The following is a 26,945-nucleotide window of genomic DNA, read 5'->3' on the forward strand; positions in this document are numbered from 1 at the left end:
TCATAATAATAAGTCATTAGCACTGTAGTCTTAAGTTCTGACCATGGGCAACATCTGCAAGGAGTTTTTTCTATTATTTTGCACTGGATTTGTGGACTAACCCTGCCACCTATTTCCGGCTCCTTCTATTCACGGTGATCCAGTCCATGCATGTCCGCTTCTGGCATGGCCAGGGATCATTTGTACCGCTGCAGCCAATGACTGGCCACAGCGATGACATGTCCCTGGAGAAGGTATGCTTCCCTCCACATGTCCGGCAGGGAGGAAGGGGACCCAAAATTCATTCAAAAGACCCCCCCCCCCCCCTTTACTGGACAAGGTAATTAGAACCTCACTGGGACAGAGACTGATGTGAATGGTGGCAACTTCTGTACAGCGCTGTGGAATACACTGATGTTATATAAGCACTAGGAAATAAATTCAATCTAAAGCTTGAATCACTTGTAGTACTTTGGAGTGCTACCTACTGGGCAAATAGCATCAAAGTGGTTAGCCGAATTTTCAGTGAGTTTTGGCAAACTGCCCTCCTGGGCAGACCTGCAAAGTGATGCATAATTAAAGGAGTTATACAGCTTTTTTTTACTGATTGGCGGGGGTCTGACACCCGGGACCCCCCCTCGATCAGCTGTTTGAGAAGGCATTGGCGCTGGCAGTAGCGCTGCGGCCTTCTTGCTGTTCACCTCAGGCCCAGTGATGTCACGACTAGCATCACTGGCCTGGATGTGGCTAAGTCCCATTCAAGTGAACGGGCTTAGCCGTACCCAGGCCAGTGATACTAGTCGTGATATCACTGGGTCTGCAGGAAACGGGGAGAAGGCCGCGGCGCTTGCCTTATCAAACAGCTGATTGGCCGGGGTCCCGGGTGTCAGACCCCCACCGATCACAAAAAAAAAACTCATGATCTATCCAGTACAAATAAAAAAAACAGCTTCAGAACCCCATTAAACTGCTGGGTCCTGGCTCATTCGCTTCCCGGCCATCCGCTTTGACACTGCTGCCGCCAATCACTGGCCGCAGAAGTGACCTGTTCCCTTTGTGTCACATGACCAACTGACATGATGCAAGGAGAGCAGGTCACTGCTGTGGCCAGTGATTGGCTATAGAGGTGTCAAAGCAGATGCTGACAGAGGGGGACCCAGAGGGGGCCAGAGGGAACTAAAGAGGTGGAGAGCAGGTAAGTATGCTTCCCTATGCAAGTCTGACCAGGAGGAGGGGGTATATAGGAATAGCCTTTCAAAATGGTTACACAATTACTAAATTCTAAAGTGTTTTCATAAAAATAGAAGGCACCTATGATATAATCACTGAAATAATAAACCACAATCAAAAGTTTAATCTTTAAGAACAAGAAATTTAAAGCAACATATAAAACATAAGACAAGAGGATCTGAGCAAGTTGATGAAAAGTTCTGTAGGAAAACCATTCAGAATTGTATTTTATTGACTGGCATCTCAGCTCACTGTAGGCTGGGGTGTTTCTGCCTTCTCTGTATACGCGGTCAGTCAGAGTAGGACCACCCACTGGAGTCACCCACCTACAGAACTATATAATAATCTGCTCAGCTCCTTGCCATACTGCCTGCAGGTCACATACATGTTTGTCCGACAGTCGCTAGTAAATGACTGAACATAAAAGTCACACGGCTGTTACGTTACGATCATTCTGTGAAATATCATTTGTCCTTCTAGCCATACACCGGGTGTTACTGACCAGGTGTATAAGTGCAGTTTTGAGCATATATCTCTTGGTATTTAAAGTTTATGTAGCCAAGTTCATTTACTGAAAATGTTCTTATTTTATCAAAATGTTTTTAATGTTTTTGAAGTTAGTTTGGGAGCATCAAGTAAGTTACGGGTTAACCTACGTTACCTTCAGACATATGTAACTTAAGTGAAGTTTCCACGTGGTTGGTTACTTGATGCTCTTACAAAGACCATTGCACTTATGCTATGATTAAGACAGCGGTTGCCATTGAAACTTGTAATTATTAGTGCAGCCAATGACGTGCATTTTTAAAATGCTGAAATAAATTTTTAAGATGTTTTATTGACCTGGATTACTTCTTCATTTGGACCGGGTGTTACTTGCCTTGCATAATCGAACTGGCATGGACAACCCATAACAAAACATGTATGGCTGCATTGGCCAAACAAATTGTCACCAGACAAACGTTCGCTCAATGGTTGTTATCCATTAAAGAGTAAATCAACTTTTATTAAACTTTAAAAAAAAAAAATATGTCCCAAATGCCCCCCAAAATTTCGGATTTCTACCATGCTTTAAATTCACTATGAATTTCTTGCACCGTAGCAATTGGGATCGCAGTGAATGGTGTATGAGCAGGAGCACACAGCTGCACCTGCCTGTGCCCGCTCTGCTAATCCTGGCATTGCATTTACCCATGCTGAGAGCATCTGTGTGTGCTCCTGCCTGTAGACCGTTCGCTGTGAGCCTCTTTGCTAGAGTTTAAGGAATCCATAGTGAATTCAAAGCATAGTAGAAATCAAGACTTTGGTTGCCAATACTTTTAGTAAAAAGGCAAAATCTTTTAATAATAAAGTATATTTAAAAAAAATATATATATATATTTTTTTTTTTTTTGGGGGGGTGGGGGGGGGGAGTAATTTTATTGGGGATCTCAAATCAATCTTAGTTTCTCTATCTCTGCCTTTTTGTCTATTCCAGAGGAATTCACCAGAGGTTGCAATGTTTGGATTAGAACCTGCAGCCCCAGTGTGGCAAGGTACACTGCTAACCATCAACATCAAAGAATGTCACACAGTCAATGTTCTTACGCGTTTCTTGTAATAAATTCTCCACTTGTTATACTCCTTCATTACCACTTCTATTCTCCGTTTCCAGTAGTTCCCCTCCAACACCACCGCCTGTACAACACAAAGCAAATGCAAGTCTACTAATCATTAACGATAGGGACAGTATAATTTTTAGATGACTCCATATGTCTCCTTTTGCTTTGTGGCTTTGCTTGAGTCTTACCTCAGGTTTACGGTGGTCATCTCCTTCTGATCCATCCAGTGGGGTAACAAACCCACATACTGGAGTTTTCCTTTTTTCTACATCTATAAGATAATAAGACTATTACTTCTTATATTCTTAAATATTCTGTATATAAAGTATAGAATATTGCATACATTCTTAGAGATTTTCAACTTATTTGTAGATTGCATATAGTAATTTGCAAAAAAAATAAAAATCTTGCACAGCTAAGCATCAAGGTGCACTAACAAATGGTATTTTTTATTGAAAATTCAGTATTTTACCATATCATTATAGGTGTATTCTCCATAATGTTCTGTGTGCAAATCTAAGTAGCCTCAGAAAGGGATGTAGCTTTGAGAGTAACATATTCAAGACTGACAGCAGAGAAGAGTTGGAGCAGAGCAGAGGAGTAACTATTGACTGGGCCACTACCACCACATGGCATAAAAATGTGTTATTCTCTGGGTCTGTATTACATTTAATATTTTTTTTGGTAGAATATAGAACAGGGTAGGGACAGTGTAAAATATAAACTTTATTAACATTTGAGAAGTGTGTGCAACAGTCTGGTGTGACTTATCTTGTCACTTGTAATTCTGCCTGTGGGGATAATGAAAATGGCTACTGAAAACTTACCTGTACAGAACAAAAAATAATGACCTGTTATTAGACCTAGTGGTCAGTCTGCAAAATTGCTGAATTTTATACATATATAAAAAATATGTCTAATAGAAAAACGTAATTTAAACAATAGGTCATTTTCTGAATAAACATTCCCTTTAACTGTCCAGGTGCTTCTGCCAGGCAGGCCCAGCTGTACCCATACACACGTAAGCTCACTTCTTACCCCTGACATCATCTTATGTTGAGGGTAAGAAGGGCTGAACCTAATGTGAATTTCTAGGACTCAGGGTTTCATCAGATAAGACAGGCCATTCTAATTAATTCAATACAAATGAGATCAGTCTTTATACAGCCTCTCACGTTTTACTTACATTGTAAGTACCAAGCTCTCCAGATGGCATTATTCAGACGGATCTTATCTCTCCATAATAGTCTTAAACCCTTGAAATTCTTCCACTTGGGAGATACCAGTTTGCCGCTGAAAATAATCACAGAACATGTTATATGAGATTAGTGTCTAATGTCTCACAAATAACTAACACAACCAGTCTAACAGTCCTGTTCATATAAGAAAGAAATGCAAACTGCAGTAATAAACAGTTTAAGTGGATGTCCACACTGGGCAGACACGATGTGGCTTTGTGGCCGCAGATTTGCATACACTAAACCCGCAGTATTTAACTAGCAAAGTAGATGAGATTTTAATAAATCTCATCCACACACTGCAAGGAAAACAAACAGTAAATTGACCTGAAGTGCAGACTTTAAATCTGTAATTTATGCTGTGGATCTCCACCAAGATTTTCACCTTTTGCAATACACAGAGTGAAATCCATAGCAAATCCACAGCAAAATTAGTGATAAATCCACAGCAGAATTTCCTATCCATCTGGCCATACCCTAAGGCCTCCTTTACATGAGCGAGTTTTCCATCCGGATGTGATGTGTGTAGCGAATGCATACCATTCCGACTGAATCCTGACCTTTTCATTTCATTTCAGTGAGTCTGTGCACATGGTCATTTTTCACGCATTTTCTCTGCGTTCAGGAAAAATCACAGCATGTTCTATATTGTTTTTCACGCAGCCCTGGCAATGTGCTTTTCACTGAAGGTTGCTAAGTTTTGCTTCGTGTGTGTGAAAAACGTATGCAACCATCCGTTTTTCCCTGAACAGATCCTGAAACAATCCGGATTACTCGTGTGAAAGAGGCCTAAATGTTTCTGACACAGAATAAAAGTATGACAGAAAACTCAAAATACTAGATTTTTTGACAAAATAACATTTTGTGAGACTATGCGCCATTTTATGACTCAGAATAAAAAATTTAATATCTACAGTTAGACATAGATGCTACATGGCAACTGGGTTCAAAGAAATCAAATTATAAATATAACTTGTGCCGGATAAAAAACGGATGAACCTCTTCTGCGGGCACTGCCAAGGATACCATATAGATGAAGCGTGTAGTTAAAATGGCTTTATTACGTCTACGCGTTTCAGGGGTGAATTACCCCCTTCATCAGGACAATAAAACTGTTTTATTGTCCTGATGAAGGGGGTAATTCACCCCTGAAACGCGTAGACGTAATAAAGCCATTTTAACTACACGCTTCATCTATATGGTATCCTTGGCAGCGCCCGCAGAGGAGGTTCATCCGTTTTTATCCGGCACAAGTTTTATTTCTACTCCAGCTCCCACACGTATTTGGGCGCAGGCAGGAACCCAGGCTGCATTAAAGCACCCGTCCGCTGGTCGGGATATACACCAGCAAGAGCCTATACAGTGTCATGGTCTTACCTTCTTGCTGTTCTCCTTCGTTTGACATGTGCTGGCGGCCATCTTGGTTTCTGGGTTTCTTGTAGCCTCCCACCCTGCGGCTTCTCCTTCCCACTGGGAGGAGCTGGATGCCTAGCTCATATATATAGGAGGTCTGTGGCTTCAGTTCCTTGCTTGGTCCTCCTGTGTTCACATGCTTCGAAGACTGCTGCTGCTTCTGGTTCCTGATCCTGGCTTCGTCTGACTACCCTGCTGGTTCCTGATCCAGGCTTCGTCTGACTACCCTGCTGGTTCCTGATCCAGGCTTCGTCTGACTACCCTTCTGGTTCCTGACCTCTGGCTTCGCAAGACCCTGCTTCGGTTTAGCCATCCGTTTGGACTTTTGCCTTACAGCTTGATTTTCAATAAAGCCTCCTTATTTCCACTTATCTCTTGTTGTACGTCTGGTTCATGGTTCCATGACATTAGGACCAAGCCATGAATTCTGACGGTACAGGGCCATCCTCGCTACCTACGCTGGTTGCCAGACTTGATCAGCAGGATCACCTGTTGGGTCGGTTCGCTGTGGCGTTGCAAACCCTGCTTGAACGCACGGCTCATTTAGCTTCCGTTGCCGATGGGTCGGTTGTCGCTCCTGGGCCCGCTCCTACTGCCGCTCCGGTTGTTGCGCCAGAGTCTACCCCGACACCTGTTGCTGCGCCTGCGGTGTTTCGGGGTATGACCGGTTCTGCCCCCCTTCCACAGCGCTTTGGGGGAGAGCCAACTCAGTGCCGAGGTTTCCTTAACCAGGTGGGCATTTATTTCGAGTTGCTGCCACATGCCTTTCCTACTGAGAGATCAAAGGTGGGCTTCTTGATCTCGCTGCTCTCGGACAAGGCCTTGGCCTGGGCCAGCCCTTTATGGGAGAACAACAATCCGGTGGTTGCCGAGTTTTCCGGTTTTGTTGCTTCTCTTCGGAAGGTATTCGATGTGCCGGCTCGTGCTGCCTCTGCTGCGAAGCTCCTTATGTCCATCAGACAGGGTTCACGATCCGTAGCTGAATACGCCATTGAGTTTCGTACCCTGGCAGCAGAGGTGGGCTGGAATAATGAGGCTCTGGTCGCTGCTTTCTCTCATGGTCTCTCGGATGCCTTGAAGGATGAGGTTGCAGCTAAGGACCTACCAGTGGAGCTCGAGTCTCTTATTTCTTTCCTGATTTTGATTGACACCAGACTCAGGGAGAGACCTTCCTTTAAGGAGAGCCTGCGGAGGTCTTCTAACAGATTGGCGCCTACGTTTGCTGTCCCACCCGTGCCTCCCTCTCCTCCCACGCCTCCTGGGGATGACTTGTCTGGGGGTGAACCCATGCAGCTGGGGTTTGCTCGCCTGTCCGAGGGGGAGAGGGTACTCCGGAGACGCGAGGGCCGATGCATGTACTGTGGTCTCGGTGGGCATTTTCGGTTGGCATGCCCGAACCGTCCGGGAAACGCTCGCACCTGAGATCCTGTCGGGGGCAGATCTTGGGTGGAGTCTCCTCGTCCCCGGTTTCCCGTGTTGACAAACCACTGATTACTGTTGTCCTCTCCTGGGTCGGGGGCTCGGTGACGACCCAGGCGTTGGTGGACTCTGGTGCTGGTGGTTTGTTCATTGATAGTGTGTTCGCTGCCGCCAATTCCATTCCTCTGCAGCCTCGAGGTTCCCCACTGGCTCTTGAGGCGATAGACGGCAGACCCCTTCTGCCGCCACACGTGACTCAGGAGACCCTTCCAGTGGGGATGGCCATTGGTGCCGTTCACAGAGAGTCGGTCTGTCTCCAGGTTATTTCGTCTCCACACTACTCGGTGGTCTTGGGGTACCCCTGGCTCCAGAAGCATAATCCGACTTTCGATTGGAGATCGGCCGAGATCCTCTCGTGGTCACCGCAGTGTGGGGCTAGTTGCATCCATGGGCCTGTCAAGTTGCAGTGTACTTCCTCGGACTCTCTGTTGCCTCCTGAATACGAGGAGTACCGGGATGTATTCGATAAGGTGCGTGCGGTTGCCCTACCTCCGCACCGCCCATACGATTGTGCCATAGAGTTACAATCTGGTGCCGTTCCTCCTCGTGGCAAAGTCTATCCACTGTCGGTAGCGGAGAATGAGGCCATGGAGGAGTACGTGAGGGAGGCGCTTTCACGCGGACACATTCGCAAATCCTCGTCCCCGGCAGGGGCTGGATTTTTCTTTGTGAAAAAGAAGGGCGGTGAGTTGAGGCCTTGCATCGATTACAGGGGTCTCAATCGCATCACGATCAAGAACGCTTACCCGATACCCTTGATTTCCGAGCTGTTCGATCGCCTCAAGGGGGCCACGGTCTTTACCAAACTCGACCTGAGGGCGGCATATAACCTGGTAAGGATCAAGGCGGGCGATGAGTGGAAGACCGCGTTTAACACCAGGACCGGTCATTATGAATCCTTGGTTATGCCCTTTGGGTTGTGCAATGCGCCCGCAGTCTTCCAGGAATTCATCAACGATGTTTTCCGTGACCTGTTGCAGCAGTGTGTGGTGGTCTATTTGGATGACATCTTGGTATATTCTGAATCCATGGAGGCCCACATTCTGGATGTCAGACGAGTGTTGCAACGGTTACGAGAGAACAAGCTGTTCGGTAAGCTTGAGAAATGCGAATTTCACCGATCCCAGGTAACCTTCTTAGGTTACATCATTTCCGCTGAGGGGTTCTCCATGGATCGTGAGAAGGTTTCGGCTGTCTTACAGTGGCCCCAGCCCAGTGGTCTTCGTGCCCTGCAGCGCTTTTTGGGCTTCGCCAATTATTATCGGAAGTTCATCAGGGACTTTTCCATGCTAGCCAAGCCTCTCACGGATCTGACCAGGAAGGGCAGTAATCCCCAGGTCTGGCCGCTCGAGGCCATCCGAGCTTTTGAGGCTCTAAAGTCCGCCTTTGTGTCGGCTCCGATTCTGTCGCATCCCAACCCTGGGTTGCCTTTTGTCCTCGAGGTGGACGCGTCTGAGACGGGAGTAGGCGCCCTTCTGTCTCAGCGTAGAACACCAGAGGGTCCTCTGCTTCCTTGTGGGTTTTACTCCCGGAAACTGTCTTCCGCGGAGTGCAACTATCAGATTGGTGACAGGGAGTTATTGGCCATCGTGCAGGCCCTTAAAGAATGGAGGCACTTGCTCGAGGGCTCGGTGGTTCCGGTTCTCATCCTGACGGACCACAAGAATCTGACCTACCTCTCTGAGGCCAAGAGATTGACACCACGTCAGGCCAGATGGGCTCTGTTCTTGTCACGTTTTAATTACGTGGTCTCCTACCTACCCGGTTCCAAGAACATCAGAGCGGATGCCTTATCACGGCAGTACTCCGAGCTGTCCGGGGAGGAGTCGATTCCGACTTCGGTCATACCTCCGAATCAGATCCTGGCCGCCATTCGCACCAGCCTGACCTCTCCCCTGGGTGAGCAGATTTTGGCGGCTCAATCTGGTGCTCCCTCTGGGAGACCCAACGGCAGATGTTTTGTGCCTGAGGAGTTGCGCACTCGGTTGTTGCGAACCTACCATAACTCCAAGGCCGCGGGGCATCCTGGAAAGAATCAGCTGTCCTGGGCTGTTTCACGTCTGTTCTGGTGGCCTTCTCTACGTTCCAACATCGCCGCATATGTAGTGGCATGCTCCGTTTGTGCCCAGAGTAAGTCCCCTCGGCACCTTCCGTTGGGCCTTTTGCAACCCATAGCCACCGGGGAGCGTCCATGGTCACACCTGGGGATGGATTTCATTGTGGACCTCCCTGCATCCCGAGGCCATACGGTCATTCTCATGATTGTGGATCGGTTTTCCAAAATGTGCCACTGTGTTCCTCTCAAGAAGTTACCCTCTGCACAAGAGTTGGCCTCGATTTTTGCCAGGGAGGTCTTCCGGTTGCACGGTTTGCCCAAGGAGATTGTGTCGGATCGGGGGAGTCAGTTTGTGTCCAGGTTCTGGCGCGCCTTTTGCTCCCAGTTGGGGATTCATCTCTCTTTCTCCTCGGCCTACCACCCTCAGTCCAATGGGGCCGCAGAACGATCCAATCAGGCCTTGGAGCAATTCCTTCGTTGCTATGTCTCCGATCACCAAGACAATTGGGTTGACCTCCTGCCTTGGGCTGAGTTTGCCAGGAACACGGCGGTGAACTCTTCCTCTGGGACGTCTCCCTTCATGGCCAATTATGGGTTCCAACCTGCCGTGTTACCGGAGGTATTCTCTCCCCAGGATATTCCGGCTGTGGAGGATCACCTTTCCGTCCTACGTGCTTCTTGGGTACAGATCCAGAGGTCCCTTGAGGTCTCTGCGCAGCGCCAGAGACTCCAGGCTGATCGCAGACGAGCGTCCGCTCCTTCCTACCAGGTCAGAGACCGCGTATGGTTGTCCACCCGCAACCTCAACCTTCGAGTGCCCACTCCCAAGCTGGCGCCTCGCTTTGTTGGTCCCTTCCGAGTGCTTCGCAGGGTAAACCCGGTAGCCTATGCCCTTGCGCTTCCTCCTGGCATGCGGATCTCCAACGTGTTTCATGTCTCCCTGTTGAAGCCACTGGTGTGTAATCGTTTCACTTCCTCGGTTCCCCGGCCTCGTCCGGTCCAAGTGGGCAATCGTGAGGAGTATGAGGTGAGCAATATCCTGGACTCACGCCTGGTCCGCGGTCGGGTGCAGTTTTTGGTCCATTGGCGTGGTTATGGTCCAGAGGAGCGTTCCTGGGTTCCCTCCGCAGATGTCCATGCTCCTGCCTTGCTCCGAGCCTTCCACGCACGCTTCCCTCAGAAACCGTTCTTTACTCCGCGGAGGAGGGGCCCTTGAGGGGGAGGTACTGTCATGGTCTTACCTTCTTGCTGTTCTCCTTCGTTTGACATGTGCTGGCGGCCATCTTGGTTTCTGGGTTTCTTGTAGCCTCCCACCCTGCGGCTTCTCCTTCCCACTGGGAGGAGCTGGATGCCTAGCTCATATATATAGGAGGTCTGTGGCTTCAGTTCCTTGCTTGGTCCTCCTGTGTTCACATGCTTCGAAGACTGCTGCTGCTTCTGGTTCCTGATCCTGGCTTCGTCTGACTACCCTGCTGGTTCCTGATCCAGGCTTCGTCTGACTACCCTGCTGGTTCCTGATCCAGGCTTCGTCTGACTACCCTTCTGGTTCTTGACCTCTGGCTTCGCAAGACCCTGCTTCAGTTTAGCCATCTGTTTGGACTTTTGCCTTACAGCTTGATTTTCAATAAAGCCTCCTTATTTCCACTTATCTCTTGTTGTACGTCTGGTTCATGGTTCCATGACATACAGCTGTTGTGACTATCTCACAACAACCTCTGGTAAGCGAATTTTATACGCATATACATCAATATTGTCAGCAGTACCACACATGAGGCGCTGTCCTCTCTCTCGGTTTTTCTTTCCTATTTTATTTCAAATTATAAATATACTATAAAATATTATGTATGCCTGTATCCTAGTGGCCACTAACAAGCTTGAAAGTTATCAAATGGACTTTTACATTTTTTTCAATTAAAGGGAGTCTGTCCCCTCCATATGGCCATATACAGTGCTTACATGGCTCTGTAGCACACCTTTACAGGATTGTAATGGTACCTTTGTTCTTTTTTTAGACTTGCACCAGCAGGAAAAACAAAGTTTAATTCATATGCAAATGAGTACTCGCAAGTGCCCAGGGGCGGCGTTTAGTGTGTAGGTGCCCAGGCTGCTCTGCCTTCTTTTCACTTTACTCCTCCCCAGTCTCTTCCTTTGCCCGCCCTCCAAGTCCGGACCTATCGATGAGGCAAGAGACTTGGAGGGCGGGCAAAGGAAGAGGCTGGGGAGGAGTAAAGTGAAAAGAAGGCAGAGCAGCCTGGGCACCTACACACTGAACGCCACCCCTGGGCACTTGCGAGTGCTCATTTGCATATGAATTAAACTTAGTTTTTTTCCTGCTGGTGCAAGTCTAAAAACAAAGACAAAGGTACCATTACAGTCCTGTATAGGTGTGCTACAGGGCCATGTAGGCACTGTATATGGCCATATGGAGGTGACAGACTCCCTTTAAGTGATTTGGTAACTAATAGCCCTTAAAAACAGTTGGTCTGGGTAACCACTGAAACCTGCACAGCCTGTCTATTCCAGGGTAGTCACTGGATGTCGTTCGAAATACATTCAATGACTTGAAGTAAGACTAATGCCAATCTGTCATCTTTGCCACTGGGCTGGGTTTTGTACACTGCATGTGACATGAATGCTGCTGCACAAGTACAGTCTGTAGCCTCTCCTGTGCTGTTTTCTACCTTAGATCTCCACCTATGTCTCTTCCCACAATTTAGAATAATCTATATAACTTCACCTTCTCATAGATGTAGTCCAAACCTACATCCGTAATGTGACCAAGGCATCATGGGACATGTATTATAGTAGTTGCCTGAACTTCTGGCTGCAGACAGTGATTTCTACAATCAAGATGGCTGACAGAATTAGGCTACTTTCACACCTGCATTTTTGCTGAACCTGTCAGGGGTTCAGCAAAAACGCATCTGGTATATAATACAATCTGGATCCGGTTGTATAATATGCCAAATGAAAAAGACGAATCTGTCACTAAATCTACTGTAAGTCAATTTATTTTCGTATCTTTAAAAAACTGATCCGTCAGCATTGACTTACATTGAGTTTCATGACATATCCATCCATTACGCACTCCAAAAAAAGCAGATTTTTCCCATGTCAATGAATGGGGACAAAACGGAAGCATTTTTCTCCGCTTTTGAGATCCTATGACCGATCTCAATGGCGGAAAGGGAAAGCGCAAGTGTGAAAGTAGCCTTAGAACTATTTTCTTCTGAAGCAAGTTAGCAGTATCACGGGATAAATAGAAATACACAGTTATGATATGATCTTGGTTAGGGGTTGGTGGTTATACTTTCATGTTTCTGCCGGAATTTCCCTTTAAGAGTAGACCAAAGTTGAAGTGTAATAGTAATTGGAATAACCAACAGAATCAGCATCAGCCGCTGTTTATTGAGTTTTAAGTTAAACATTTGCTCGTTAATGTTCAGAGAGCATCAAACATCGGCCAGGCTGAAAGTATTCCTATACAAATAACAACATCTCTTTATGACTATAGATTCCAAAAACTACTTGTACACTGTGCATTTAAAGGGATCTACATGACTAGTTATGTCCTACATATTGTAGGTATTTCCGTTAGCATGTAAAAGGAGCTGTTATGTAAAGGAAATAACAAAAAAGACCAAATCCGATCTTATCCAAACAGGTCTGGACACGTTTTACTTTTTTTGTTACATACAGTATTTTTGGACACAATTTAGAATGTCCTGTTTAGACGTGAAACATAACCATGCACTGTTTAGGGCAACAGGTGTCTTTTCTTTAATACCAGTTCTTATGTTTTTGTTCTTATTAACTTTAATTGGGAAAATACGACCATGGAAAACTGAGTAGTGGTGTCATTTAGGCACTGTTACTTCTGCAACATATGACAGTATTATGTGACTACTTTATGGCACTGTTATTTGGACACTATATGGTAGTATTATTTTGGCACTGTATTGTAGTACGTGTCTACTGTTTGGACTCATTTCGTAACACTATCATAATAGGGAGATCATTTTTGAATCCTAAGCCCCATAAAAGCTTTAGTTTTCTCTCTATGCGTTTATAAAATGATAAAAAAATAAAAATAAAAAAACATCATATAGTACATGTTTATCTTTTTCTTCCATACATTAGCCCAGATTTACTAATGTGTTTATTCATAGAATGTATCCAAAAAGTTAGTAAGTACATCTGGGCCATTAGTTTCTGGGGAAAAAATGGAGTAGACCTTTAAAATAAAAGAACCCCTCCCCACCACCACCTCACACATTTTTACACCATATATGTGCAAATGTATGCTTTACATCTTGTAACTTGTACATTTTTATTTTAACCTCTTCCCAATATCCACCATACATGTATGGCAGATATCAGGTCTTTAAAGATGGCGTCCGCCCAGTTCCTGTCCTCATATCTGGCAGGTGCCTGTTCTTTTAAATAGTAGACACCCATTGGCAGGGTCCGTGATCAGAGACAACTCCAGTCACAGATTTTTAACTTCAGATGCCAGGGTCCATTTGAGCAGTGAGCCATTTGGTTTCTATGGCAGCCCGGAGCCTTCTGAAGGCTCCAAGGCTTGCCATAAGAAAGCTCCTATCAAAACCTGTCTGTGGCATGGTTTGATAGGAAATTAGTGATTCTCCCATAAACTGCAATAGGAAATTATTGCAGTCTATGGTAGAAGCAACCAGGTGAATGCATGTTAAAGGCCCATGGGGGGGGGGGGACTAAAAAATTAATGTAACATTTTTTCATCAAGAGCCTCTCAGACAGGAAAGAGCCAGGTCCGGATGGATTCCCGGCAGAATTTTATAAGAGATTATTGGGAGAAATAACACCTACACTGACATCCCTATTCAACTCCGTTCTGGACTACCACCCTCAGTAAAAATGGCCTATATAAAAGTACTCCTGAAACAGGGAAAGGATTTATCTTACCCAGGGTCCTATAAACCAATTTCCCTTATTAATCAAGACATAAAAATATTGTCAAAAATCCTAGCCAATAAACTGGCTGCAATAATGCCTGACCTGATAGGGAATCATCAGGTGGGTTTTATGAAAGGCCGCTCAGCAATCACAAACATTAGACGCTTGTTGGCGGCTCTAGATGGTCACAAGGTAGGGAAACATTGATGCCGAAAGAGCCTTTGACAACGTCAGTTGGGCCTGGCTAGACAAGGTCTTGGAAACAATGGGCATAAGAGGGGATTTTTGTAATTATCTAAGGGCGATATATAACGATCCCTTTGCAAAGATTTATATTCCGGGCTTCTTATCAACCAGGATAGCGTTAAAGACGGGTACAAGGCAAGGGTGTCCATTATCCCCTCTCTTATTTAACATAGCCCTAAACCTTTAGCCCAATTTCTGATACAAACTACTCTATTTGATGGGATCAAAGTGGGTAGTCAGGAAATAAAATTGTCCTGCTTTGCAGATGACCTTTTAATTTTTTCCCAATCCCCAGAAAAACACTTGACACGATTCTTAGATTCCCTCCTTTATTATGGAGAGGTTACTGGATATAAAAAAAATATTTCCAAAAGTCAGATCTTATTCTTTCGCCATACAAAAACAGGAATTAATCAGAAATACAGAGTTGGAATATGACAGGATTACATCACCTATCTGGGAATTAAGATAGGACGATCTCCAACTTCCCTCTACTCGCTAAATTACCACCTCTGATCCAGAAAATCACAGGGGAATTGGACAAATGGAGAGAGCTACCTTTATCCCTGCACGGGAAAGCACATCTTTTAAAAATGACAAGCTTCTCCAGGCTTCTATATCCCCTACAAACCATCCCATTATTGCTTAAACACATAGATGTTGGTAGGCTACAAACAGCCTTTACAACCTTCTTATGTAAAAAGAAAAACCCCCGGATAGCCTTTGAAAAATTAACTATGCTAAAATGGGAAGGAGGTCTACAATTGCCCAATATAAGACATTACAACTTGGCAGCCCTAATCAGATATGCTAAGGACTGGATTTGGGAGAACCACATATTTTACAGCTGGTCACGGAGAACAGGAACTGGCTAGCCCATGGGATCTATCGGTAATACTACACACAAGGCTCAAGGATATCCCACCCCGAATCAAACAATCAGTACTACTAAGGGACACCATCATGGCATGGAAAGCGGTACGTAAGATCTACAGACTACCGATTTACCTTACGCCCCACATGCCATTATGGTCACTACCAGCTTTTCCCCAAGGGAGAGAAAATAAAATGTATAGAGAATGGAAACAAAAAAGGCATAACAACATTACGTGACATCTTAGACAAACCAAACCATTAATTGCTCACCTGGAATGCAGGGCCAAATACAATCTACCCACCCCTCCATTTTTTCCGTTCCAACAGATACGTCCTTATTGTAAAGCCTAGTCCGAGAAGTTGGGAGAGTCGGACAGACTGACTTGGTTTGACGCACTAATAGGCATGAAATGACTCAATGCTTCCCTTGTCAGAAATTTACCGCAGATTACATAGTACACAAACCATATGTCTAGTTAAAAGGGCCTTCTCTGCATGGGAAAAGGAGCTAGGTGTTTCCCGAACCTGTCTAAACAGATAAGGGATGGTTTTGAACTAATAAGAAAGGCAATATACAATAAGCAATGGTGGGAGACCCAACTGAGAATAATACACAAAGCTACTTACGCTTTGACCTATCTTATATGAAAGCTCCGGCCCATTATTTGAGACAGTGTCCTAAATGCTCGTTACCAAAAGAAAACCTACTACATGGTCTGTGGAACTGCCCAAACTTAACCTCCTTATAGTCCTAAGCAAGGGACTACATCAAATCAGTTTGGGGGGTAGATGTAGTTCTCAACCCGCTACAATGTATTTTCCAGTTTATCCCTGTAGACCAGGCAGGGGGAGAGGGAAACGGGGTATCCGAAAAAGGAGTTCATATACTACTCATGTCAGTCAAGAAAGCGATTTTAAGACACTGGCTCCAAAGTGAGACTCCTTTATGGGAGGAGGTGCTGGGTATCCTGAAACATATGCTTCTCATGGAAAGATTGGAGATGGAGAGGTACAAAGAAAAGTCCATAGGCAAATTTGTCAATAAATGGAGAAAGTTTATTGAAGCATCACTTACAGACACAGAAATTCGGGAGCTGATGTCTCCCTTCACACAAACAAAATGTTATCTGGAGGCCCAAATGGGAGGGAAATTGGGTAAACTGGAAATCTAGGATATCAGGGGGATATGGTGAATACTAGGAGGCATGAAGCGAGTCTATGGTTTGTCTAAATTGGAATAAAGTAGGCATATCAGATCAACAGTCTCAGTTTGGTTGGGATAGGGTGGGAAGGGGCGAATTTATGTTTGTTAAAGCCTCATGCACACGTCTGTGGAACACGGACCGTGAGATACCGGCCTGGATTCCTGCTGAGTGCAGGAGCGCACGCCGTCATTGGTTGCTATGACGCCGTGCGCTTCATGCCGCCGCTACTGTACAGTAATACACTAGTTTAGATCATACGAGTGTATTACTGTACAGCAGCGGCGGCACGAAGTGCGCGGCGTCATAGCAACCAATGGTGCCGTGCGCTCTTGCACTCAGCAGGAATCCAGGCCGGTACCTCACAGTCTGTGTTCCACGGACGTGTGCACGAGGCTTTAATATGAAAAATCGGAAACAAAATTGTTTGTACACTGCGTGGATTTATTTTGTAAAGATTATATTCAGAAACTATGTATAAACCTATTGTTAAAATCTTTATAGATCTTTCAATAAAAAAAATAAGGCATTGCCTTGTCTGAAAAACCCTGAAGTATTAAAATATAAAATGTACTTATCCCATATGGTGTACAGTGTAATGGAAAAGAAAAAATGGCCAATTCCGTGTTTATTATTTTTTTGTCCCTTAACCTCCTACATTTTTTTTATGAAAAGTGATTAAAAAGTCATACACACTTCAAAATATCATTAATAAAACTACAGATTGTCACACAAAAAGTGAACCCTTACTCAGCTCTGTAGACTTACCATATTTTTCGCCCTATAAGACGCACCCCCCCCCCCCCCAAAAGTGGAAGGAAAATGGCAGTGCGTCTTATGGGGCGAAGGCTGCCATTTTTACACTGGTAAACCGCCGACCGCAAGCTGCACAACGCGGCCAGCGTGTGTATCAGCAAGGAGGGAGGAGGGGCTGGGGGCCGGCCTTTAGTTTTATAATGGCAGTGGGGCCCGATGCAGTCACTGTATTCTATTGCACCGGGCCCCGCTCACTGTACTAATGCTATCTACTGTAACTGCAGGCAGGAAATGGTTAACTATAGATATGTTCGATCCAGCGCTGAGCAGCCTGTACTTACGATCATAGCAGGCTGGAGGCTGGGCGGGTGGGCACTGGCAGCGTAACTTCCTACGTCACGTGCCTGCTCCGCCCACTTTATGAATTAAGCAGGTGGCGCAGGCACGTGACGTAGGAAGTTACGCTGCCAGTGCCAGCCCGCCTGCCCTGCCTCCACCTTGCTATGATCGTAAGTACAGGCTGCTCAGTGCTGGATCGAACATATCTATAGTTAACCATTGCCTGCCTGCAGTTACAGTAGATACCATTAGTACAGTGAGCAGGGCCCGGTGCAATGGAATACAATGACTGGACTGGGCTACCATGGGGGGATCTGTGGATGTCAAATAGCATAAGATGCTATTTATCTGTCATCCACAGATCCCCCCATAGCGGTGTCATGCCATCCACAGATGCCCCCATAACAGTGTCGGCCACAGACCCCCATAACAGTGCCATCCACAGCCCCCCTTAATAGTGCCATCCACAGACCCCCATAATAGTGTCATTCACAGGCTACCATTAGTTCAAAGCCCACCAAAAGCACACCTATGGGCCGATGCGTCTTATAGGGCGAAAAATACGGTATATGTAAAAAAGTTATGGAGGTCAGAATATGCAATGAAAACCCAATTTTCTTTTTTAAAGTTGTTTTTTCAAAAGTATAAAAAACACAAGAAAAATTATAACATTTGGTATTGCTGGAAGGGCTCTCTCACACCGTTCTTGATATCGCTGTTATCCCCCGTTAGAGGAGCAGAACAGCGAAAATAACGTAAGTGCGAGATGCAGCACAAAAGACGAAAGGAGCTGAACAAACTTCATTGACTACTGTGGAGTCTGTGTAGTTTCCATTTGGGATCTTGTTTTTTTACTGGACAAAAAAGTCCTGCTTCCAGTCTTTTTGACGGAAACTGTGTCAGAAGACACAAACGGAGCTTCCAACATGTCATTTTGACTGTATAGGGAACAGTTTAAAAACAAAACCTATAAAACTAAGGCGGAATTGTGTAGACAGGGGGTGAAAAATGAAAATGCAAGAACTGAAAATGGCTGCATTGAAGGGGTTAACAAATGTACAGTATGCCATACCTTTGCATGCTATTTTCATATTTTTTGGTTTAAAAAAGAAATCTATATTTTAAGACTTAGTGTCAGTGGGCCCTTACCATAAATTGAACACATAGATTGATCCCCAATATAAAAACAAACGTCTAGGTACCAGGTTCTCTATATGTGCTGTTCATATCTTTATTTGTATCATAGTTTATTGGCTATGTCAGAAGATATAACAAAACAATAGCAAAGACAGGTGCACTCTGCAGTCTCACTAAACCCTCAAACTGATTTTAAAATTGAGAGATTAGTCAACATGTCCTACGGTGTAGAACATGTCTAAGCCCGGGCACCACGCCAAGGTTTCTCAAGTAGCCCGGGACCTAACACTCTCCTACCTGAGCCGTATGGGCAATACCAGGAGCCAGTGGGCAAATTACAGGAGCATGAGGCAGACTCACAAACAGCTCACCAGTTACCTCCAGCATGTAGCCATGCTTGCAATGGGAGGAGGGAGGAGTCTGCGAGTCCCACTCAAGACTGGCTGATATGGCACAGGCCTCACAGGTGCACCTAAATGTGGCCTGTAGATGGAAAACAGGCACATTTAAATCTCTCAATTTTAAAATCAGTTTGAGGGTTTAGTGAGACTGCAGAGTGCACCTGTCTTTGCTATTATTTTGTTATATTGATTATGACATCCGCACTTGCTACCTTGTGCGAGATGTCTATTGTGGTACTTGTGGTTCGCCGCAGGCATCCTCCACCGTATGCATTTTGCTGGGGATCGCCATTAGCAACGGGCCACAAGTGCAGGATTTGCTCCCCTGTATATATGCACGACTGCATGTGGGTTTAAGCACCTCCTGCTAATGCCACCCTGTCTTTTTAGTTTGTATATATAGATTCCTGGAGGTGTATAAACTCCAATTTAAATTTGCCTGTTTTCCATCTACAGGCCACATTTAGGTGCACCTGTGAGGCCTGGGCCATATGAGCCAGTCTTGAGTGGGACTCGCAGACTCCTCCCTCCTCCCATTGCAAGCATGGCTACATGCTGGAGGTAACTGGTGAGCTGTTTGTGAGTCGGCCTCATGCTCCTGTAATTTGCCCACTGGCTCCTGGTATTGCCCATACGGCTCAGGTAGGAGAGTGTTAGGTCCCGGGCTACTTGAGAAACCTTGGCGTGGTGCCCAGGCTTAGACATGTTCTACACCGTAGGACATGTTGACTAATCTCTCAATTTTAAAATCAGTTTGAGGGTTTAGTGAGACCGCAGAGTGCACCTGTCTTTGCTATTGTTTTGTTATATTGTTATATTGATTATGACATCCGCACTTGCTACCTTGTGTGAGATGTCTATTGTGGTACTTGTGGTTCGCCGCGGGCATCCTCCACCGTATGCATTTTGCTGGGGATCGCCATTAGCAGTGGGCCACAAGTGCAGGATTTGCTCCCCTGTATATATGTACGACTGCATGTGGGTTTGAGCACCTCCTGCTAATGCCACCCTGTCTTTTTAGTTTGTATCTATGTCAGAAGATACTGTAGCAAGCAAAAGTATCCAAAATGTACTGTGACATATTGATAGGTGTCTATGGGCCAAACATATGCTAAAGGAGGGTCCTTTTGGCATACATTTGAAAGGTAGAATGATGTAGTCTGCTATACTATTCAATACAGTAAAAAAAAAATGTATATAGTATATGTCAGTGGTAGTCGTGTACAACTAAGAGGGTGACTATAGAAGTACACCAGGTTCCTATATTATTATGTAGAAACTCAATGAACCATAATTTTGGAATATTTAGGGGAGCCATCTGAGCTATTGCAGAGGATGGGAGTGGTAGTTGTGGCTCTGAGTGTAGTAGTACTCACAGATCAAGGTGGCAATCTCCACTCTTGTGCTCCCCAGGGCCATGCAGTGACTGGAGGGCACACTTTTTCTTCCCTCGGAGAATACCCTGGTATTAGGGATCCTGCCTTGTGTTAATTAGGGTGCCCTTGATATTGGATGAGTTGCTAAGTGCAAGGCGGGACTGGTGAACTGTTTGTAATAAAGTCTTCCTTTACTAAGTTGATGATAGGAATTGTAGTACAAATAGCAGCAAAAGGCACAGTTCCCCAGTATATTACAGTGCAATATTCTCTCAGTAGTAACGTATGGAAAGCAACAATGATGGTGGTTATAGTACTCCATCTCTCTAGAGACAATTTGCAGCTTCTCAGCAGAACCACAGGCATAGCAGGCTGCAATGGGGATAAGCCTCCCTAGCATCACGGGTGACGCTATGGGGGCTCATCCCCATTGCAGCGGCCGTGCAGGGTTCAGGAGAAATGCAGGTGCTGGGGAGAAGGGTAAGTATAATCTATATGCGGGGACCAAGCATAGGGGGCATGTCTTAGACTTTGGGTAACCCCTTTAAGTCCTTCTGCAATTCCTGGACTGAGGATTGCAGAACTGAAAAACGGGTGTGGAGAATGCTTAAAGGGGTATTCCCATCACAGACAATGGGGGCATATTGCTAGGATATGCCCCTATTGTCTGATAGGTGACCCGCACTTACAATGAGAGCAGAGCGGGGAGAGTTGTGGTTGGAGGACCGCAGGGTTTCCCGGGGTCCGGCCACCACCAAGGGATGCTCGCCGCTGCTCCCATACAAGTGAATGGGAGCGCACTGCACATGCACGGTCCCTGCTCCCATTAACTTCTATGGGGCGATGGAAATAGCCGAGCCAGTGCTCGGCTATTTTCAGCGGCCTTACAGAAATGAATGGAGGGCGGCTGTGCATACGCAGTGCACCCTCCATTACTTTCCCCGCTCTGTTCTCCATGTAGGTGCCGTTCCCAGAGGTGGTACCCGCACCTAACAGACAGTGAGGGCATATCCTAGCGATATCCCCCATTGTCTGGGATGGCAAAACCCCTTTAATCAATATTCCCTTCCACAACAGCAAAATCTTTCTGTCATAAACATGCAGAGTAATTGACAGTCCAATGACCGACATTGTGAGTTCTAGACCTTCTCAGATGTCTGGTCCCTCTTTCTATCAGAAGTACTCTGGTAGTATGGCTGCTGGGCAGTTGTAGGGTCAGAGATTAGGGTTCTCGTAACTTGGGCCTGGTTGTGAAGGAGGTTGAACAGACATGTCTTCCCTCCAGGCTGCTTCAGACTAGAATCCCTCAACCCTAACTAGTAAGGGGGAGACCTAGTCCATTTCTTGACAATCTAACAGAATTTGCTAATTGGTTAACCATACGTTGTCCAAACAATGCCATTAAGTACATATACATAAAGGCACACTTAGATGCTGTGAGGAGCAGCTGATTGTCAGGAAAGAAGCATTCCTTTGCAACAGCCGGCTGCTCGTTAAGTGGGGGTGAAGCGCTGCATTTACATGCAGCGATCACCACCACAGTATGAGGGTAAGCGATGGCTGCCGCTATTGCTCGTCCCCATACAAAATCATTGCTCCTGGGCAGCAGAGGGCTGCTTAGACAGCACGATCTGCCGCCTGGGAATGGTTGACTGACGTGCCCGCACCTCCGATCATTCCAAAGATGAACGAGTGTTTTTGCTCGTTCAGCTGTTCATCATGTGATCTGCGGCACGTTCGTTTTCTATAATCAGGCCGTGTAAATCCAGCTTGACAAATCACAACATTTAACTCAAGAAATATTTAATCAACTCTATTGACCCATTGCAGTAGTCATTCTGGGGTAATGCACCAGGTCTGGCTTTGACTTGTAATGTGTCTGGGTCGGAGGGAGCAGCATCCTAGACTGACAAATGACCCATCGCCAAAAACTCTTAAAGGGAGTCTGTCACCTCCATATGGCCATATACAGTGCTTACATGGCTCTGTAGCACACCTATACAGGATTGTAACGGTACCTTTGTCTTTAGACTTGCACCAGCAGGAAAAACGAAGTTTAATTCATATGCAAATGCACTATCCATACTGTCTGTCCTTGCACTGTTTTGTTTGTGTCTGTCAAGAAACTGCCAAGTCAAATTCCTGGTAAGTGCAAATAAATTGATTCTTCTCAGTCAACAAGAAGCTGAGGCATGCCCTCATCTTCCATCTAGACTGCTACAACAATCTCCTCTTTGGTCTCCAATCTAACACTCCTGCGCCCCCAATTCATCCTCAACTCTGCTGCCAAATAATCCACCTGTCCCCTTATTTCTTCTTTGCTTTTCCCCTCTGCCAATTCCTTCACTGGCTCCCCACTGCCTTTTGAATTCAATTGAAAATATTAACAAAGACATTAAGGCCACCCACAATCTGTCCCATCCTTACACGTGACCAACTCTCCCGCCTACCTCCCCACATGGAATCTCTGATACTTCCAAAACATCCTTCTTTGCTCTCCAAGATTTCTCCTGTGCATTCTCCAATTTCTCCAAACTCTAAAACTAGCAACCCCAACACATCAGACTCTCCCTCACTATAAAAACTATCCTCAACATAATCCTTTTTCAGGAAACCCTGCAACCTACAATAAGCCTGCCTTACCTACTCTCTCCTTCCTCCTTCCCGTGTAGAATGTAAGCTCTCACAGGCACGTTCCTCTCTTGTTCCGTACCAGTCTGCCACTCCTGGAATTAATGCCACTTTAAAATAACAAAACTACAATGGAGTTGCAATCACAGTCACCGTTTCTACAAGCCTACTAGCTCCCCCTCCCACATGTTAGTACACTTCTTGTGGCCAAACCCCCTTCATACTGCAGAAGCTGATTGTTACACAGTACTGTATTAGCGAGCATGTTTTCTTGGTATGATAATTGAAAAAAAAAAAACTATTTTGGCATATGTTACTGCTGCAGCAGCATTATGCATAAAGCAATCTTTCGTTTTTTCACATACCACTGTTTTCCTTGAGTTTTTCCCTTAGTTACAGCTGTTTAAACATTTACAATATGATGATCTTCTCAAAATGGCTCCTCTGCCAGTTCTCTGAGGCCAAAACTGCTTTCCCTCACTTCCCATACACACTTGCTGTAGCCAGCAGCTTCCTGCCAGCCAATCAGATTGGATTACTGAGAGACACGCCTCCTCACTCTGAAGCCTAATGCAGGCATGCAGTGTGGAAGACCGCCCCTCTGTCTTCCTAGCCGGAGACAGACGAGCCATAGCAACTGTCTTTTAAAGGAGCAGTGGAAAGGGACAGAGGACATTAATGAAAGCTGTTATTATAAGGTAATTACAGATCTTTTGACAATTATTGACAGACTAACTCAGATATACATGCCTAGGTCTAATAAACTAGCAAATAAAATAAAAAATATGACAGTTACCCTTTGAATTATTTTAGCTATCACTCTCCCACAGCAGGAAGGAAGTAAAGGACTGCCGTATTTCAACTCTACTACTCTGACCCATACTGAGATGAATGGAATCTACAGCCTACAAGTGAGTGAAGCTAATAAACAGAATAGAACATTCATTTTATAGAAACATAAATTCACACACTGAGGGCTCTTCAAACTGCTGATCAGCGGGGGTCCCAGGAGTCAGGCCCTCACCGAGCTGATACTGATGATCTATCCTGAGATAGGCCATCAATATCAAAATACCAGAAACCCCTTCATTTGCATATAGACTACAAGTATTTATTCTCAAGATTGAAGCAACAGATCGCTAAGGTCCCTTTCACACGAGCGTGATTTCCACGCGGGTGCCATGCGTGACGTGAACGCATAGCACCCGCACTGAATCCGGCACCATTCATTTCAATGGGGCTGTGTACATGAACGTTTTTTTTCACGCATCACTTCTGCAATGCTTTGAAATCGCAGCATGTTCTATATTCTGCGTTTGTAACGCAGGACAGGCCCCATAGAAGTGAATGGGGCTGCGTGAAAAACGCATTGCATCCGCAAGCAAGTGCGGGTGCGATGCGTTTTTCACTGATGGTTGCTAAGAGACGTTGTTTGTAAACCTTCAGTTTTTTATCACGCGCGTGAAAAACGCATCAAAACGCATTGCACCCGCGCGGAAAAAACTGAACAACTAAACGCAATCGCAGACAAGACTGACTTGTTTTAGTGCCAAAATCGCAGCATTTTCACTAAACACACCCTGAACGCATCCGGATCAAATCCGTCACGCCCGTGTGAAACCAGCCTAAGTGAAATGTATCATTACATTCAGCTGAGCTAGCCTTACAAGGCATTGAGGTCATTTACTAACGCCAGTTTGCGACTTTTGTACACCCACGCAACAGTTTTTTGTTGTACACTGCGTTTTTACAGCACCCTCGCCACTGTGGAGTGGCGGGGTGTGTCGAGTCCGGGCCATTAGCCTTGGCAAATTCACTAACATTTACATCTGGAAACAAGAGTACATGCTGGTGGAAAAGGACTCCAGTCATCAGGAACTGGAGTAGTTTTCACTCCAGGCACATGGACTGCCGGAGGATGCACCTAACTTATGACAAGATGCGTGATAAATTAGGTGCCTCCTCTGGCAGCGCAGAGTCTATAAAAGAACAACTTAAAAAGCCAGTCTTTGATAAATAACCCCATTGTGCCTGGTTTATCACTGAATTTCCAGATGACAGACTCCATTTGAGCATGTACTTTGCTGTTTCTCTAGACATGATCTCTGAGTGTTCTTGTAGTATCAATCCCACCATGATCAGCTTATCGGCCAAACTGTCAACCTCTTTACATGATCTGGACAAATACATGTTCGGAGTCTCCTAAGAATGAGAATTGTGCGGGTTACTAAGCATTAGCTGCTGAGCCATCATCATTCCCTGCTCTTATCGATGGAAAATTTCCTGTTTTCAGACAAGCTAATGAAGAGTGTGACTACCATATGCTACAGTTAATTACTGCATACAAGTGGAAAACATTTATGGCAAACGCTTGATCTATCTTAGCAACGTCATCACTGACGGATGTTTGGTCGGCTGCTCTTCCCTGGTCAGATATGAATGATGACAAAATCTGACAGTATCTACTGAAGGAAGTAGGCCCAGATGCAGAAGACTGAGGCCGGCGAGCCATACGTGCAGCTGTATGGTTCACACACAGTACATGACCTCTATTGCTCACTTGTTCCTATAAAGGACTCTTCACATGGCTATTTTAAGGAATAGCAAGCTCCTGTTTGCAATAAACAGAATTTGTGCCTTGTTTCTTTAGAATATACTCTGTAAAATTCCATAATTAAAAAGACATAATTAAGACGGTAAAATAACCAAATATTACTAACTTATTCTTTCTCAAAGCTCTTAACACCAACTGTTTTAATAAGGTACCTGGCTATAAGTGGTGCGGGGGTAGCAAGGCAAACGTCCTTTTACCACTTAAAAGGGTTTTCCAAGACTTAAGAACTGATGACCTATCCTATAGGTCAGGGATGCTCAACATGCGGCCCTCCAGCTGTTGCAAAACTACAACTCCCAGCATGCTCGGCCAGTCTACAGCTATCAGTCTACAGCAGGGAATGGTGGGAGTTGTAGTTTTACAACAGCTGGGGCACTCAAGGTTGAGCATCCCTGCTATAGGTCATGAGATCGGTGGGATTCCAACACCCGGGACCCCTGTTTGAGAAGGCACCGGCACTCCTGTGAGTGCTGCCGTCTTCTAGCGGGTTACCAAGCCCAGCACCATACACAGTACAGCGGCTGTGCTTGGTATCGCAGCTCAGCCCCATTTAATTGAATGGCGTTCAGCTGCCCCCAGGCCATGTGACTGATGAACGTGTTGTCACTGGTCTTGGGAAAGCAGAGAGAAGGCTGTGGCGCTACTGTGAGCGATGATGCCTTCTCAAATAGATGATCGTCGGGAGTCCCGTGTGTTGGACCCCCACCGATCAGATACTGATGACCTATCCAGAGGATAGGTCATCAGTTGTAAAGTCTCCTAAAACCCCTTTAGGAGTACAACAGTAAAGGGGATAAGAATATTATCAGTGGGGGTCTGACCATTGGGAGAAAGGTGAGTACAGTGGTCGGCTATGTCAGGCAGTTCAAGAGAATGGATGGCGGTGGGCATGTGCAATCTTCGTCTCCATTTATTCTGGGAACAGGACCCCTGCTTTTGTGACTGGTGGGGATCTCAGTAGTCGGACCCCCACCGATCAAATGCTTATTTCTATCATATAGATGGGGGACAAGTTAATAACCTGGCAAAACCCCTTTAAAGAAGTTGTTTCCCCCTTTTCTCACTCGTCTGATCCCGTCTTTTCTCACTCGTCTGATCCCCACCACTGGGTTCCGGCACCTTAATTCCCCTGGCACCTCTGCACCTCTCAGGTCTCCCTGCATCAACATTCAGTTGGACACAGGCCGTAGCAGCCACGACTGCAGCAGCCACGTGTTCAGTTTCAAACCGGATGTTAACGTGGGGACACCTAAGAGCTGCGGTAGCCGGGATCTGGTAAATAGGATTCCCTCCGCAGGTCCGGCTACTTTGGGGGTTTTGCCTGAAAGGCCTATGGGGGTGAACGAGCCCTTTAAAGTTCCGCCTTCGTAATGACTACAATGGATATTGTGTATGTATCGTCTCTGGACAGCGGCAAGATAATTGCGCAACGACAT

The 26,945-nt window shown here is 45.6% G+C and overlaps 1 protein-coding gene across 1 annotated transcript in view; it reads right to left on the reverse strand.

The window, feature by feature from the left end:
- The window catches only part of MLXIPL (MLX interacting protein like), a 130,524-nt gene that overhangs the window by 77,334 nt on the left and 26,245 nt on the right, over positions 1 to 26,945 (reverse strand). Inside the window, exons 2-4 of the mRNA XM_044287059.1 lie at positions 3,997 to 4,103; positions 2,999 to 3,081; positions 2,797 to 2,886 (exon numbers count right to left, since the gene is read on the reverse strand). Coding sequence (XP_044142994.1) covers positions 2,797 to 2,886; positions 2,999 to 3,081; positions 3,997 to 4,103 — 280 coding nt within the window. The remainder of the gene's footprint in view (positions 1 to 2,796; positions 2,887 to 2,998; positions 3,082 to 3,996; positions 4,104 to 26,945) is intronic.

Source organism: Bufo gargarizans, chromosome 3, assembly GCF_014858855.1.
Source record: "Bufo gargarizans isolate SCDJY-AF-19 chromosome 3, ASM1485885v1, whole genome shotgun sequence".
In the NCBI taxonomy this organism is placed as follows: Eukaryota; Metazoa; Chordata; class Amphibia; order Anura; family Bufonidae; genus Bufo; species Bufo gargarizans.